This window comes from Oncorhynchus tshawytscha, unplaced genomic scaffold (genome assembly GCF_018296145.1).
Source record: "Oncorhynchus tshawytscha isolate Ot180627B unplaced genomic scaffold, Otsh_v2.0 Un_contig_1369_pilon_pilon, whole genome shotgun sequence".
Taxonomy (NCBI): Eukaryota; Metazoa; Chordata; class Actinopteri; order Salmoniformes; family Salmonidae; genus Oncorhynchus; species Oncorhynchus tshawytscha.
Window position 1 is genome coordinate 11,251 of NW_024608463.1, and position 17,568 is coordinate 28,818.

Consider the following 17,568-nt stretch of genomic DNA (forward strand, 5'->3'; position numbering starts at 1 on the left):
ATCACAGGTCGGATTCAAAAGCTAGTCCAATCAGAAGAAAACATTATAGTGCATGAGCGCACGAGAGAGACGTTTCCTGAAGCATTGCGGAAGAGAGGTAATGAATGATTAGTCATATTTTTACTTCGAAAATAAATTGTATAAGTGTTTTTACCATTTTATTGTGAACATGATACTTTATTGCATATACAACATTCATAAATATTGTTCAAAAGGAAGTTTTACCGTGTTATATCAAGACCGCTGATAGCTAGCTGCTACTACTGTAACGTTAGTTCATCAGCTAACTTAATAACGTTACTTGCTAAGTTATCTTTACATGTATTGAAATATGACTAAATGATTCTGAAAATGTCGTTCTAACGCATTGTATCAGAGGTTTCATATGGGTGACTGTCTCAATGTTGTGAATGGTGGCGCGTCTGAGGACTAGCTGTATTGGGTTCAAGTACTTTGTCTATTACCTTGAGTTATGTTTGCAGGAGCGCCGCGAATTCTGAAAGTGTAGTTGGTCCCAGTTGATACTGCATCATGTCTTGTGCGCTTCTACTGTTGTTGACGAGCTTGGCTTTGGCGATGGGCACTGGCGCAGCGGTGGAGATCCAACGTCCACGCGGAGTACCACAATCAAGTGAGTTGGCATCTGATTCTAACCCGAATTCAGACAAATAACGTTATGGTTCTTATCACAGCCAGTGAGATAGGCCTAGGTCTATGTTATTTTAGCTTTCAGAATCCCATTGTGAGCATGGATTTTAACCTGGCAGGTGTGCATTGTCTCTCAGATTTGCTCTTATGTACCCAACCCTTACCTGTCCCCATCGATCCCGACAGAGAGACAGTTCTATGAGGAGAACAAGCCCTTTACCTGTTTGGATGGCTCCAGCACCATCCCCTTTGACCGGGTCAACGATGACTACTGCGACTGCAGGGATGGCTCGGATGAACCAGGTGCAGTATCGCTCACTTCTCATCAGTAAAGCCAGACTGAACCCACTATCAAGACACTACTGTGCACAGTTATCACTAAAGTCTTGACTATAATGAATGTCTTTGCATTTTTTTTTCACAGGTACTGCTGCCTGCCCCAATGGCAGCTTCCACTGTTCCAACGCTGGCTTCAGACCCGCCTTCATCCCTTCCTCCCGGATCAACGACGGCATCTGTGGTAAGACATTGTCACAGTATTTTTCCATGGATCAGTTGTCCCTTTCTCTCAGAGTTGTGTGTGTGTGTGTAATTGCTGTGTGCTGATGAAGTGTGTTCTCTCCTCAGACTGCTGTGACACGACAGACGAGTACAACAGTGGTGCCACTTGTCAAAACACCTGCAGGTGAGCAGTTGTAAAACGTACAGCATTCTGCAAACATTTTAATATTGACTACAACACTAACATTGGCCTTTGTGTTGGTGAACGATTCCTCCAGTATGTGTGTGTGAAGACTGATTGTGTTGGCTGTGTGACCCCCTAGGGAGATGGGGCGCAAGGAGAGGGAGAGTCTGCAGATAATGGCTGAGATCACCAAGGAAGGCTTTCTGCTCAAACAACAACTGATACATGAAGCTAAAAGGGGACAGGAAGACAAACAGGTGAGTGACTAACCAACCAAAGGGTAGTAGATTTATTTGGGGTTGATTAGGGCAGAAATAGCTAGGGCCTATACAGAGACCATTTCTTATGTAGAGCAATTGGTATAAATTCTTGCCTTTTGAATGAGTTTATGAAATGACAAGACTTTGTTTGTTTTTGTAAATACTTCCATCCGTGTGTTTGTGCAGGGCAAGTTGACTGAGCTGCAGGGTAGTAAGAAGGGTCTGGAGGGAAGGTGGAGGCTCTGAGGACTGTTAAAGAAACAGCGGAGGATCCAGAGAAAGGGGCTAAAGAGCGCCACCTGAAGTCTTGGGAGGGTAAGTACTCTGCTATTACACTAGAAGCCATTATCTCTGCTTTTAACCTATGCACATCATAAATTCTCTCAATGTATTTGTTTTCTTCACACATAAAAAAGGTGTTTTTGTGCTGTTTGGTAAAACCAAGATATTTAAGTATATTCTTATAGTTAAAAAAACGATTGTTAAATGTTGTGAAATGCCCAGTGCTAATCGTCTCTCCAGTCAGATGTTTTTCAACATCTTTGATTTGGAAGTCAATTACAAAGTCCTGTTGAAGATTTCTTTTTCTAAGTTGAATGATTGATTTGATTTTGTCTGTTTCAGAACAAAAAGAACTCATCCGTATGGAGAAGGACAAAACTAGAATGGCTGAGGCTTTTCTGGAGCTGGATGATGACTCAGATGGCTAGTGAGTGTGTAGTGTGTAACTGTCAGCGTTGGATATATTCAGAGATATTTCAGTGTGATTCAGTGAGTGACTAATACGGGTGTTTTTGTTATTCCCAGTGTTTCTGTGGCTGAGCTGCAGTCCCACCTAGAGCTGGATCCAGATTCAGATGGCTCTCTGACAGAAACAGAGACTCAGGTAAGATGTCTCCTCTTCCTCCCCCTCAAGTCAAGAGAAGATTTCTATCACACTAGTAAATTACAGGGATGTAAACTAGTGTCATTTTGGCTAAATTTGCCATTTTGAATCCAAAAGAGGTGACCAATGTGATTCGTGTAGATCCAATGAGAAGTTTGGGGGGCTGGGGGCTTTGGATAACTACTGGCTGTATGCGAACGAGTGATGTGCGTTTGGAGAAATACTGTCTGTATCCAAGGTTCAGCCACTCGTTCACATAACAACAGAATGCAGCACGCCACTGAAGAGAGAAAAGACAACTTGCTAGTTACAGCATCAGCGCTGGAAAGTGAGTTGGCCAGTTAACTTACAGCAGCGCGTCCCCTGAACGATATCGAAGAGGTAGGAGAGAAGCCTGACCACGGAGATGGGGGTGAGAAGGTGAAGAAGCGTACTTCATGAGCTGTAACTGAAAAACAACTGGCATTTGGAAAGTTTGAGGTGAGGGAGAAAGTGTGGTGGAACAAGTGTTAGCATTGTTAAGGATCTTGCTAGCTGGATGGAATTCTCCGTTAGCTACCCAGAGAAATGTTGAGCAATATTAGCCAACTTACCTGATCAAATAATTGAGTTTACTGTGAAAATTAGCTGGCTAATAAAGTCCAACGGCTAATGTTAGTTAGCTCAGATGAGCTAACGTTAGTAACCTAACCAATTTGCTGTAGTATTAACTGGTAACGTTATACTACTCCTTGCCGTTCCTCAAGTTACAACGCGTTAGTTGCTTACTGGACCATGGCGATCTGTGAAATGGTTAATTTTCAGAATGAGAGAATTGGGTGAAAATGAGGTGTTGCTTGTTAAACAGTTAAGTGGAGCTGGGCCTGGCTTAAGCTGGATGTCACTACAGAGTTGAAAGGAACACTGCACACTTTCCCACTTTCTCACTTTTTCAATACAGTGGATGAAAGGGGTATGCCAGGTATACTCTCTGCCTGAAAGAGATCAATTATGCCAACAAAGGGTATCATGCTGTGTTGGCACATTGTAGAACAGATGTCCACAGGCATAAAGTGTACAATGTAATAATGTGCAGTGTAGCCCAAAGATATTGCTTTTGTGTTGAACTTGACAGTAACACGTGTGTGAGTGAGGGTCAGGATTTAATTTTTTACTCCGTGAACATTATTTCCACACATGTAGCCTTGTGCACTTGATCAATGTCTACTATAGTGGCCACTATAATAGAGCAAAAATACTGTAGAAGGCCTGTTTGTTTCATTCTATTTCTACTTTAAGATTGTTTCCCAAGTGCAATATTTACAGTTGGAGGTTTACATTCACCTTAGCCAAATACATTTAAACTCAGTTTTTCACATCCTGACATTTAATCCTAGTAAAAATTACCTTTCTTAGGTCAGTTAGGATCACCACTTTATTTTAAGAATGTGAAATGTCAGAATAATAGAGAATTATTTATTTCAGCTTTTATTTCTTTCATCACATTCCCAGTGGGTCAGAAGTTTACATACACTCAATTAGTATTTGGTAGCATTGCCTTTAAATTGTTTAACTTGGGTCAAATGTTTCGGGTAGCTTCCCACAATAAGTTGGGTGAATTTTGGCCCATTCCTCCTGACAGAGCTGGTGTAACTAAGTCAGGTTTGTAGGCCTCCTTGCTCGCACACGCTTTTTCAGTTCTGCCCACAAATTTTCTATAGGATTGAGGTCATGGCTTTGTGATGACCACTCCAATACCATGACTTTGTTGTCCTTAAGCCATTTTGCCATAACTTTGGAATTATGTTTAGTCATTGTCCATTTGGAAGACCCAAGCTTTAACTGATGTCGCTTCAATATATCCACATAATTTTCCTACCTCATGATGCCATCTATTTTGTGAAGTGCACCAGTCCCTCCTGCAGCAAAGCACCCCCACAACATGATGCTGCCACCCCCGTGCTTCACGGTTGGGATGGTGTTCTTCAGATTGCAAGCCTCCCCCTTTTTTCTTATAAACATAATGATGGTCATTATGGCCAAACAGTTCTATTTTTGTTTCATCAGACCAGAGGACATTGTCCCCATGTGCAGTTGCAAACCGTCGTCTGGCTTTTTTATGGCGGTTTTGGAGCAGTGGCTTCTTCCTTCGTGTTTCCTCCATCTTCACAAGGTCCTTGGCTGTTGTTCTGGTATTGATTTGCACTCTTTGCACCAAAATACGTTCATCTCTAGGAAACAGAACGCATCTCCTTCCTGCGTGGTCCCATGGTATTTGTACAGATAAACGTGTTACCTTAAGACGTTTGGAAATTGCTCCCAAGGATGAACCAAACTTGTGGAGGTCTACAATTCTTTTTCTGAGGTCCTGATTTTGATTTTCACATGATGTCAAGCAGAGGTACTAAGTTTGAAGGTAGGCCTTGAAATACATCCACAGGTACACCTCCAATTGACTCAAATGATGTCAATTAGCCTATTGGGAGCTTCTAAAGCCATGACATCAATTTCTGGAATTTTCCAAGCTGCACAGTCAACTTAGTGTATGTAAACTTCTGACCCACTGGAATTGTGATACAGTGAAATAATCTGTCTGTAAACAATTGTTAGGAAAATTACTTGTCTTGCGCAAAGTAGATGTCTTAACCGACAAAACTATAGTTTAGAAATTTGTGCGTAGTTTTAATGGCTCACTAAGTGTATGCATTATATTATAAAGGCTGTCATGGCTGACCTGCAATATTAGTGTATTGTTTTTTTTCAAGACTTGAGTGTCATTTGTAATAAAGTCTAGGCAACAAATAACATTTGATTGCTTTCTTTACCTTTTTTGCTGTGAGTTAGGTTCACATTAATTCATTTTTATTTTACACACAGAGGTTGACATATTAATGAAGTCAAAATGATCTTGCTTACTCAAAGCATTTGCATTTACTTGTTTTGAGATGCCCAGAAAATGCATCAAGATCATTTGTCTTGTATCAAGATATTCTGACTTGTATCGAGCCTTTGTAGGTTAAAATGAGCACATGATCTGCCAGTGCAGTTAGTTTATCTTGGTAAGATGTCTTAAGATTTTTTTTTATTTTTATGTATTATTTCAAGATAGACGTCTTAGCGTTTTTCTGATTTCCTAATCCATTCCTACAGGGATTGCTGGGAGGAGAAGGCAAAGTGGACACGTCAACATTTGAAACTGTGTGGAGCATCATCAAAGACCAGTACCTGTCAGAGGTCAGTACTTATGTTATGAAGACTTATGTTATACAGTCATTTCCATATCCTGGAGCCTCAGATTGGGTGTCTAGGCTGGGTTTCTGTCAAGCACGTTGTGAGAAGTGGAATATATAAGTTTGTGTGATTTGGTATGTGTGGGTGTCTCAGGGCCTGTTGGACCCCCCTGCCCCAGTGGAGACCCCCCAGGAGGAGCAGTCCAGGGACTTTGTCTCTGACCATGACTCTGACCACTACCCCGAGGATTATGCTGGAGAGGAGGAAGATGTGGAGGATGATGAGGAAGATGATCACGAGGAGGAGGAAGAGAAGGTAGTTGGAAATCCTCACATTGGAGGGGAAGGGCCTGAGCTAGGCTAGTATTGGAGGGCTTGGGTGGTCAGTTGTCCCAGTAACATAACGTGTGTTTAATTATCAGGTCCCTCCCACCGTGCAGACCCCAGAGAAAAGAGGGGACGATGAGTTGTCCATGCCACCGTACGACACAGAGACCCAGAGCCTTATTGATGGTGCATACAGTCATCTGTTTTACAATCTGGGCTTAGTCCCACACTATCTTAAACAGGGACACAATTTGTGTTTGTCTGAATATACAAAGTAGGGGTTCAGATGATTTTAAGCGTAAATGTCTGAATTGTGATTTTCTGTGCTGTGGAATTGTATGTCTCATTGGTCTGTACTTTTGAGGTTGTGCTTTGTTGTCTTTGTTCCTCAGCTGCCCAGAAAGCCAGGGATGATTTTGATGAAGCTGAGAGGGCTCTCCGGGAAGTGGACAATCAAATGAAGTAAGTTTGCAACCACAATGCTTAATCTCTGCTGGCTTTGGTAACCACTGTATGTTAGTCTTTGCAACACAAAAACATCTCATGATGATACTCCACAGGCATACAAGTGCAGGTTGTATTATTAGGTTTGAAAACACAAATGAATGTACCCTGTGTCTGCAAGTCGATCATTAATCTATGGTCCTGAATGTATTTGGGTCTGCAGGAACCTTGAGAAGGAGATTGGTTTTGACTTTGGGCCAAGTGCAGAATTTGCTTACCTCTACAGCCAGTGCTATGAATTATCCACAAGCGAGTATGTATACTTCATCTATCTGTCTATGCCTTCGTGAGAGAAATGTGAAACTGTTTGAGTCTCCCAAAGATGAAATCTAAGACTCTGCCCTCTTCTTTTTCATCAGGTACATCTACAGGCTGTGTCCATTCAATAGGGTCTCCCAGAAACCTAAGTTTGGGGGTTCAGAGACCAACCTTGGGTAAGAGAATCTCTTCATTTCATTTTACTGTAGCCTTTAACTGTTCAAGGGACTGGTCCTTCTAAAATTGTTAAGCATGACCAGTGGTCATTCCTGTCTCTGTCCCCTGTTGTAGCTTGTGGGGACAATGGGCTGGTCCTGAAGACAATTTATACTCCATGATGAAGTATGACCATGGGCAGGGGTGCTGGCAGGGCCCCAACAGGTCCACCACAGTAAGTCTATCTTCTCCAGTCCACTTCCCTCCCAGCCCAAGTTGCACCTTTATGACACTCTAATATGCTGAGAGCATATGAAGAGTAAGTCAAATCATGTTTATGCGGTGCTGGGCGGGGGTGCTGTGTGGGGAATTGGCATGATAATTCACACTAAGTGCACAGGTCCCTACTCCTGAGGTACTGCTGACCCACAACATGTCCTGTGAATATAGTGAAGGGTTAATGTTGTCCCTCTGTGTGGGTCAGGTGAAGTTGACGTGTGGGAAGGAGACTGTGGTGACGTCCACGTCAGAGCCCAGTCGCTGTGAGTACCTCATGGAGTTCACCACCCCCGCCGTGTGCCAGGAGCCAGCCAGCCTGGACGAAGTACTGCACGGACACACAGAGCTGTAGTGCTCCCCACCAACAGGTAGCTAGCTACAAGCCAGGCCCATTGGACTTAGAGCAGTGGAGTACTTTATAATTACATGTGGATATCAGCTTTTTATAAATACTCAACATGTTAGGGCTAGCACGGTAGTTGTTTAATCATGTACTCTATAATTATGAACAACCCCTGGGGGGAGAAGTTACCTTTTATTGTTTTAATATGTTAAAACATTAATTTCATGTTGTCTTTCAATCATCTGTCTACTCTGCATGTCTGATTTGCGCTTGGCTCTCACTAGCTAACTTAATCATTATATCAACTGTTGGCTCCAGCCCACATAGTTGTATTTGTGCAGGATCTTCAAAAAGATCTGACATATATGGCATTCAAGTCCACCTAGTAGGACGAGCCAATCTAGATAATGCTTATGTCCCTCACCAGGTCGAGTAGCTTAATTAAAACAGTGCAAATAAGTGTCGGCCGTCATTGTTAATAAGAATTTCTCTTTTTGACTTGCCTAGTTAAAGGTTACATTTAAAATACAAAATAAATTAAGTGCTAACTAGCTAGCAACTGTACACAAGGCAAGGAGGCACAAGCAAGCGGGAAAATGAGTAGACATTGAAACAGAAGATGTTAACAGGACAGAGGAAGACGTGCAAGGAGCCAGTCTTTTTTTGGTAGGACATCCTTGCACATGTATTTGATCATTTTTACATAAGGGGCAAGTTGGTAATTTCACAATGGCAAAAGCAAACAATTTATGAGAAGGCACTGTGCTACATTTCCAATCGATCAGAACCATTTGTTTCTGAGAGGATTTCTTATCAATTCTGCTTGAAAATAACAGTAATTTCTCTCTCAGGTTTTTCTTTATGGACTACATTCTAGCCTCACCCTGTTCTGCAACAACCAGCTGCTGCACTCTTGCTTCACAAACTGATGAAGATTCAAAATGGTTGCTTGTTCTTTACTCCTACTTGTCTGTTTCTTTAACTTGTTTGTCTAGGGTTTAATGTTTCAATTAGATAAAAAAAGTTGTCATTCCATTAACCAAAAAAAGGAAGTTGAATTTGATTATGCTGAATAATTTTCTCCTGTGTTCTACTTTGCCAATCAACAAAAGTTGTACTGTATCTAAGCAGGATAGTCAGTATAATGTTAACTATGCTCTGTTGGCTCCAATACTACAGTAGATGATTATGCCAATGATGTGCATTATGACGATGGTGGGCAGTTTGTCTTATGTGCACATCAATGGGTTTTCATTTTTAGCCTCTGGAAATGACAACACTCAATGTCATCTTGTAAAAACAACATGGGTCACTCAGATTTGTAACCTTTTATTTTTTTCTGGCATGTAAAGTACAAATAATTAAACAATTCCATGAAAAAGTCTTCAAGCGTCTTCAGCTGAAATCCCAGTAATAAATATCCTAAACTGAAAGGTTTATTTTCTTTGTTACATTTTGTCATTGTTCATTTGGTCATGTTTGGAAGTATGAGATTTTGATATCTTCCTACTGACATTGATACATTGATGCCAGTAGATCTGTTTTGATCATTTTCTTTTGATTTGTTCTACCATTCCAGGAAAATGTTGTAAGAAGAACGTCACTAAGTTACTGTGTCCCCTCTTCTAAATAAATAGACACAAAATACAGTTGGTCGAGAAACAGAAGAACCACTGACCCCTTTCCTATACGAGTAACCCCCCCCCCCAACGATGCTTTCCTCCTGGCTGCTGTTGGAACTACTGTACATAGAACTCAGATGTCATGTAGTTCTGTACTATGGTCCTTCTAATAACTACAGTAGTTCTGTTCACCAACAGTAGGAGGGAAAGCATGCTGAGTGCACATGGAGCCTCAGGCACTGCCTAAGGTCCAGGCTCTGCCCTGGAGCCAACAATAGGCTATATCCCAGGCCCAGCCCATGTCCTGACTGACACTCCCTAGGGTTCTCAGTGGCTGGAAAAACAAGACTGTGATTAGATTAAATAATCAAAAGGTTTTCATTTAACAAGACAAACAGAACACAGGCAGTAAAGGCATAACATCTAGCACACAGCATGTATGTTTATACACTTCAATTAGTTAAATATAGCAGTGCATTTGACTATGGAGAACATTTCCAAATCGTACTTCTAAAGCTGTTTTTTAAAATCTATTTGTTCCCTTTTAAGAAAGAAAATGTAACCACAATTTTGGCAAACTTAAAATCTTTTAAACTTGCAAATATAATGAAATAAACCATAAATATACACAAAACATACTTTATACGAGGCAATAATAAATAGTTTTTAAGTTAACAATAAGTTAAAACTACAAGCTTAAAGTCGCCCAAATAATACAAGTTTGTTGGCGCTATCTTGAATTTTTTCTGTTTAAATTATTTATGTTGCAACAAAAGCTACCACAGACTTTTACAAACACAATTGAACACATTTTGATTGAAATAAAATGTCTAACTAAGTCTAAAATCTGCATACACTAACAACTGCAACTAATTAAATAATGGAATGAAGAAAGAAATTACCCAATCAAAGCAACCAAATAAAATCTTGGACCCATGTGTGTCCTATATGGTAACGTCAACAACACAAATACGCAAAGTTAACATGTGAGTCTTGATATGTAAAAGAAAATCAAATTACAGGAAAAATGATATTCTAAAATCGACGTGGGCTAAAACTGATGATATATTAGACAGTATCCCTTTCAAGGTCTTTTCAATTAAATTGCTCGTTTTATTCACCCAATAATAATATGCGGTTAGTTTTAGCTTGCATGTTCAGAGCACTAATCCGGGGCTGGGATTGTGGACATTTCAGAGCTCTCCATCGGTGCTTGTTTGATTCTCTTTAATGAATCAGTGCATTAACACTTTGATTTCTTTACATTTGATCCTTCCGCCTTTTCCCCACAAACCATTTCAGTGTGATGTTTAATTTATTTTTCTTTTAAAAAATATATATATCTTTTTGTTCTCAGTCAATATAAAAACAAAGCACATTGCACTTACTGTTCCATAGGAAAGTTTTTTTGTCTTTTTAGATGATTATTTATTGTTGCTCAAACGGTGCAGTACATTTGTCTCCTGCCATTGTCCTTGGCTCTCTACCATACATAGGTGTGGGAAGAGAAGAGGGTCTCTGTATTGGCTGTGTAAGATGGGACAGTTTGTTGTTGCTCTAGTCTAGGGAGTGGCCTAGGGCCTGTTGTTGGTCTAGGGAGTGGCCTAGGGCCTGTTGTTGGTCTAGGGTGTGGCCTAGGGCCTGTTGGTCTAGGGTGTGGCCTAGGGCCTGTTGTTGGTCTAGGGTGTGGGGGAACTGGGCTGGAACTCTACCCCATATCACCAGTGGGATGGACTACTTCAACTGCAGCTCAACAACGTGGCCTATTTGCTGTTCTGTTCCCAAGATTCACATCTGGTCTCTTAAAGTGATGCTGTATCAGTCCTACTGTGCTACCTTCTCTTGAGTATGGGCACAACTAATTGAATAGGGAAGGGAGGTGTGGAGTTAGATTATGACAGGGTGTTAATGTATGACATTTCATGTTTGTTTTGGTTGGCACACCACCAATATACTACTGGGGCACAGTAAGAAATGGAATGGTCAGAGTTAGACAGAGGCTGAGGGTTCAACTGAAACAGTGCTGTCATACTCTGATTAATTGGATTCCTGTTGTGAGCGGATGGTGTGAGTATTACAGTATTGAGGTTCAAGAGACACTTGTGTGGAACTGTCGTTATTTTTGCTGAAAGGTGAATTCTTTGTTTACATTGTTGTAGGTTTGTGGTAAGCACCTGTGCAAATGGGCTAAATTATATTTACTCAACAGATATGTTAACCAAAACGATATTAGTCCATTCTGATATAATTTGATATGAACAACAGATATTTCTGCAAGAGCTATGGGGATTTAAAATGATAGGGATCTTCATGCAATAAATGATAATGGTTTATAGAAGAATTATCAGGGGAGCAGTTAGTAATAGTATAGACTGAATTATTTCTTATTGACACTCATATTCCAAATTCTTTGGCTAAATCTTCATTCAAATAAACCTAATCATCTTTGCATTGAAAGGAATTGAGAATCTACTTCAAGCCTTTCTGTTTCGAACCAGCCCAAGATGTCTGTGAGGACAAATCATTGGGCCTGACTGACTGTCTTTACTGCAGCCTGATTTAAGTGTCTCCTGTGAAAGCGATAACACTTCACTGTACAATCATTGAAGCAACACTGAACTGTACACAACTTCAGAGGAAGTGATATGTGTTTGTCTAGTTTACACTCAAAGATGGCAGTATTAGTAATGCAGATTTGTCTCTGTAACATTTGATGCCTAATCAGTGAATTGGTTTGTGTTGATGTGTATTTGTTCTATTCCGATGTCTTTGTTTTTTTCTTTTTTTTTTTGCTATTTCAATAGTTTGTTTATGGGTTGTGGTTGAAAAAGTAAGGTTGTGTGAGATAAAACTTTTCTTCTTCGCCCCCTTCCCTCGACCCCCACCTATACACCGCATGCACGCGCTCATCCCTCTCTCAAAGATCAAAGGGCTTAAAATACAGCCATGTGGTGTCCCAGTCTTTTTTAAGAATCTGTAAAAATTCAGCACAAGGTCTTGTTCATTTTGTATGTATAAAAATAGATGTATCTCTAAAGTAATCCTTTCAAAGAGATGGTTGTCCTCTTTGGCTAACACAGCGTTATTTAGAAAAGCAAAAATGTCTTGAACACACTTTACCTTATTTCATCTATTATATGCAGATGTCTTTATATTGTAATCCTATCTCTCCCCATGAAACGTCTTGTCAGATGTTTCTAACAGACAACCAACCAAGACTATTTTGTTGTTATATTTTCATCAAGGGGTGTCATAAATTATTTCCATGGGTTTGTTGATATTTTTTAAAAAAATTCCAGCTAGGTGATAGTGCCGATCAGATGTTGCAAATCAACCAAAAATTATTTTTGAGTTTCCAATGTGAGATAAACAAACTTGTCACTGTTGGTTTCTGCAGGCTTGGTTTCTTCTATTTTGACAGGGCAGGCAAGGTTATAATGAGAGTGAATAGAAACTGATTCTCAGGAGCTTCTATAAAGTGTCATATACAGGGTCTGAATGAAACTGAGGAGTGTTTAGTAAACTGAGGAATAGGCAAGAAGCTGTCTCACCCTCTAGTACTCAGTGAGGAGATATCACTGCTCAGTCATGACGGAATCTAAACCTAAGTCAAAACTACCGTCCTCTCGATCTGATCTGTGCATAATGATGATGTGGAGCCTACTTAGCCAGGCCAATCATCTCCACTGAATTGTAAAAACCTTTTCATTCCCTTGGAGGGGTGTTATCTGGTTGGGTGTTTTGGTAAAGTGGCTCTGTGATTTGGCTCTGTGATTTGCTCTAAACTCACAGTCCCTAGTCTCTCAGAGAATTGTACATGAACACTGTCTCCATGGGAACACTAGCTGGGACAATGTTCTACGTTGTTCACACAGACAGCTCTGCTTGTGGTGGAATCCATCCATTATACTCTGAATAGAAGAACCAGAGTGAAAAAAAAAATAGATGTCAGTGAGTGATGTGTTGTTTCCCCCCTAACAGGGCTGATGTGTGACTGTGTTGTGTTGTGTAGTGAGGGTGTAATTCTGGTGGCCTTCAGGCTGCTTGTCTTTGTGACCAGTATCTGTTCAGTTTGATAACCTAAATCATATGGGATCTGTCCTTATTAGGGTAGAGAAACTGCCCTAAAGCTAGTCACAACCTACCTAATGTTGAGCCAGGAAACAGTAGTCAAAGTTTCTAGAAAATGCTTACATACTCGGCTATTATAACCACCTTAAATATTGAATATATAGTTATATTTTAATATAGGTATATAAGAGAACACTGTTTTTAATTAATTTTCTTTGATCTAAAAAAAATCACTGATTCAAAATGCCCAAGTGTAAAAAAAAAAAGTGACTACACTCTCTCCAGCAAGATAATGGGATAGTTCGTGGGGTAAGAGTTTGGGGTTTAAATTGCACATATTTGTAGTTCATTTTAGATTTTTGATCATTTTGTTTCAGCAGTTTTTGTCATTATTTGCCTGAATTCAATCAAAGCACTCAGCACACATTCTCTGTCACATTCATTAGACTGTCTCCCTCATTGAGGCCTCTTACCCCCACCCCCAGAGACCAACTACACAACGCACCCCTACTAATTCAATCCAGGCAAACGTAGGGAAGGACTAGCATGTTGTGTAAAGAGAAAAGAAAAACTCTACTAGTGTATTTGTTTGAAACTCTGACTTTGTGTATGTTTGAATGTGTAAATATGTCTAATAGTGTGTGCATGTCTGATAGTGTGTGTATGTATGTGTATAGGGCTGTGTATGGGTGAGTGTGCATCAGAGAGAAAGACTCAGTCCAGGCCCATGTAGAGTGATAGTAACAGGGAGCTCAGTGGCGCTCCCTGCTGGCTGAAGGAGCTGGCGTCAGCTAACAGCTCTCTCTCTCTCAGGCCTTGTGTTGCTTGCTGGTCTTGAAGGAGACCTGCAGCACGCGGTCTCCCAAGCGGTAGCCGTTGAGACTAGCGATGGCCATGGCTGCCTCATCGTAGTTGGTCATGGTGACGAAGCCGAAGCCCTTACATTTGTTGGTGGTGAAGTCACGGATGACCTTGACGTTTGTGACGGCGCCGAAGGGCCCAAACAGCTGCCACAGGACGCTTTCGTCAGCCTCGGGCGACAGGTTGTAGACGAAGATGCACCAGCCGGCTCCGGTGGGCCCGGTCAGGTTGACTCCCGCCAGGCTGGTCATGCTGTCGATGGTAATGGGGGAGAACCTAGGAAGAAGAGAGGGAGAACTACATTGGGTGTCATTCTGAAGTTCCACACAGCAATCATCTCTCTATATACTGGCCATGTTTCTAGCTATGATATGTGCTGAAGGCTTGGTAGTCGGAGGGGCATGGTGTCTGTCTGGTGACCCAATCGATCTCCATCCCCACTTTTTCTGCAGTGAGTAGATAGATAAATATATGTGTGGGCATGGTACCACAGTGGTTCCAGACTACCTGCTTCCACACAAAACAGCACACTGCTTCTATGACACACAAACACCCACGCTCTGCATATTTTAGTCATAGTCTCTGCTGACCAAAGCCTCTGCAAAAATTAGACACAGAAATCACAATGTTTAACGGAAATCACAATATTGAACAAAACACAGAAACCTAGAGAGGGATGAAAGCAAATTCGAATCAAATCATAGGAAAATTGGAGCAAACAGAAGAAGACGCAAACTCAATCTGGTATGTCCATGCTGGCGGAATAAAGGGGACATGAAAGCAAAACCGAAACTGATAATGTTAGTTCATAAAGAAATACACACACATCAGATCCATTACGTAATCAAACCAAAAGATTATAAACAAAGCCATGCCAGAATACCCTGCTGTTAGACAACCCTAGACACTGCATATTTAGATTTGTTATACTGTCTGGACTGGTTGTTACATAACTTCTCAGTTTAATGGGCAGTGTGAATAGGGAATTAGGGAATATTTTCATAATCTTTCATTTCAAGGTGAAGGCAGCAGGTGGTATTCCAGTCACTTTGTTTGAGGTTTGTTCTTAGGCATGGATGTATTTTTTTTTTGTATCTTTTTTTTTACAAAGTACACCTTTGGCATTTACCTCTTGACTCCGTAGCTGGCGTTTAGTAAATTGTCGAGTCTGCAACGCAAGAGGGAGAAATGAAGGGGGTGGAGACGTTAGTGGTGAGGTCTGAGAGGAGGAAGGCCTTTTAACATGCTGCTCCTGCTCCTCTGCCAGCTGGCCTCCAGAGGGCGCCCTTCACTGTACTGTAGAGGAGCCGTCTGTCTATCCCAACAGCAACCCATCACAGAGCTCACTTCCTAGCCTTGGCGAACCACAACAACGCACTATGCAAATCAGTCTGTTAATGTGTGTGTGTGTGTGTATGTTGGAGTTCTGCATTATCTGATTCATTTAAATGTAATTTCGTCATCTTGTTTAGTAGATACTATGTTATTTGACTGGTTTGGAGCACTTTGCTTTGTTTTCATTTGATTTGTGCTTTGATACATTGGGGGTCTCTTACATTGGTTTTGTGCTGTTATTTGGATCTGGTCCCTTTCCAAATGGAGGGATGAGGCTGCAGTTTAAAAGAAAGTCAAGAAAAAAGAGGGAGAGAAAGAGAGGAAGATAGGGTGAGCGAGCGCCATAGTGCTCGTTCCAGCAGGGCAGGTGTGTCGGGTCAGATGACAGACAGGTCAGAGCGGATTTGGGTGGTGGTGGGGGCAGTACCTGAAGCGCTGAGTCTGATGGTGCAGAGGGCCAGTGTAGCGGCGTGCAGCGGTCTGGTACAGCTGGGTGAGCAGGGCCTGGCCCGTCTTCTGGCTGGGGTTGTTGGCGAACTTCACCGTGATGGGTTCGGCTGCGCCCAGGGGCTTCTGGCCATTCAGGCCCTTGATGGCCTCTTCCGCCTCGTTCCGCTTGTCAAACCGGATGAAGCCCACTCCTCGCGATATACCTGCTCCGGGGTCAGAAAGCAAGCTAATGTTAGCACCTGAGGGGTGGGGAGGGGTGAGTCATGACTCTGACTTGGTCCAATGAGATGGGAAAGGTTAGAGTAGGGTTACAGTTGGTTAGGGGGAGGTAAGTTAGAGTAGGTAAGGATAAGTCCGTGGTAGGTCAGGGGTATGTTAGAGTAGAATTAGGGTAGGTCAGGGGTATGTTAGACTAGAGTTATGGTAGGTCAGGGGTACGTTAGAGTAGAGTTAGGGTAGGTCAGGGGTATGTTAGAATAGAGTTATGGTAGGTCAGGGGTATGTTAGAGTATAGTTAGGGTAGGTCAGGGGTACGTTAGACTAGAGTTAGGGTAGGTCAGGGGTATGTTAGAGTAGAGTTAGGGTAGGGAAGGTCAGGGGTATGTTAGATTAGAGTTAGGGAAGGTCAGGGGTATGTTAGATTAGAGTTAGGGTAGGTCAGGGGTATGTTAGATTAGAGTTAGGGTAGGTCAGGGGTATATTAGAGTAGAGTTAGGGTAGGTCAGGGGTATGTTAGACTAGCGTTAGGGTAGGTCAGGGGTATGTTAGAGTAGAGTTAGGGTAGGGTAGGTCAAGGGGTATGTTAGACTAGCGTTAGGGTAGGTCAGGGGTATGTTAGAGTAGAGTTAGGGTAGGGTAGGTCAGGGTATGTTAGAGTAGAGTTAGGGTAGGTCAGGGGTATGTTAGAGTAGAGTTAGGGTAGGTCAGGGGTATGTTAGAGTAGAGTTATGGTAGGTCAGGGGTACGTTAGACTACAGTTAGGGTAGGTCAGGGGTATGTTAGAGTAGAGTTATGGTAGGTCAGGGGTACGTTAGAGTAGAGTTATGGTAGGTCAGGGGTACGTTAGAGTAGAGTTAGGGTAGGTCAGGGGTATGTTAGACTAGCGTTAGGGTAGGTCAGGGGTATGTTAGAGTAGAGTTAGGGTAGGTCAGGGGTACGTTAGAGTAGAGTTAGGGTAGGGTAGGTCAGGGGTACATTAGAGTAGAGTTATGGTAGGTCAGGGGTATGTTAGACTAGAGTTAGGGTAGGTCAGGGGTACGTTAGACTAGAGTTAGGGTAGGTCAGGGGTATGTTAGAGTAGAGTTAGGGTAGGTCAAGGGTACGTTAGAATAGGTCAAGGGTACGTTAGAGTAGAGTTATGGTAGGTCAGGGGTACGTTAGACTAGAGTTAGGGTAGGTCAGGGGTACGTTAGAGTAGAGTTATGGTAGGTCAGGGGTATGTTAGACTAGAGTTAGGGTAGGTCAGGGGTATGTTAGACTAGAGTTAGAGTAGGTCAGGGGTACGTTAGATTAGAGTTAGGGTAGGTCAGGGGTACGTTAGATTAGAGTTAGGGTAGGTCAGGGGTATGTTAGACTAGCGTTAGGGTAGGTCAGGGGTATGTTAGAGTAGAGTTAGAGTAGGGTAGGTCAGGGGTATGTTAGAGTAGAGTTATGGTAGGTCAGGGGTACGTTAGA

General features: G+C 41.9%; 2 protein-coding genes across 15 annotated transcripts in view; one reads left to right on the forward strand and one right to left on the reverse strand.

Moving 5' to 3' along the window:
* On the forward strand, nt 1-8,992 carry LOC112258693 (glucosidase 2 subunit beta). Its single transcript, XM_024433221.2, is given in 19 exon segments — nt 1-97; nt 483-631; nt 835-951; nt 1,073-1,168; nt 1,276-1,333; nt 1,473-1,590; nt 1,780-1,819; nt 1,822-1,908; nt 2,218-2,302; nt 2,401-2,479; nt 5,609-5,692; nt 5,843-6,004; nt 6,111-6,201; nt 6,408-6,477; nt 6,683-6,772; nt 6,879-6,953; nt 7,069-7,168; nt 7,418-7,580; nt 8,407-8,992. Coding segments are annotated over 17 exon segments (1,599 nt in total). The 5' UTR covers nt 1-97; nt 483-531; the 3' UTR covers nt 7,565-7,580; nt 8,407-8,992.
* The window catches only part of elavl3 (ELAV like neuron-specific RNA binding protein 3), a 23,952-nt gene continuing 15,255 nt past the window's right edge, over nt 8,872-17,568 (reverse strand). For 4 of the 14 annotated variants that reach the window (XM_042313243.1, XM_042313244.1, XM_042313246.1 and 1 more), the window contains exons 5-8: nt 15,872-16,100; nt 15,666-15,719; nt 15,239-15,277; nt 8,872-14,406 (exon numbers count right to left, since the gene is read on the reverse strand). In XM_042313243.1, coding sequence (XP_042169177.1) covers nt 14,058-14,406; nt 15,239-15,277; nt 15,666-15,719; nt 15,872-16,100 — 671 coding nt within the window. In that variant the 3' untranslated portion in view covers nt 8,872-14,057. The remainder of the gene's footprint in view (nt 14,407-15,238; nt 15,278-15,665; nt 15,720-15,871; nt 16,101-17,568) is intronic. The other 10 variants (XM_042313252.1, XM_042313253.1, XM_042313254.1 and 7 more) reach the window with 6 other exon arrangements.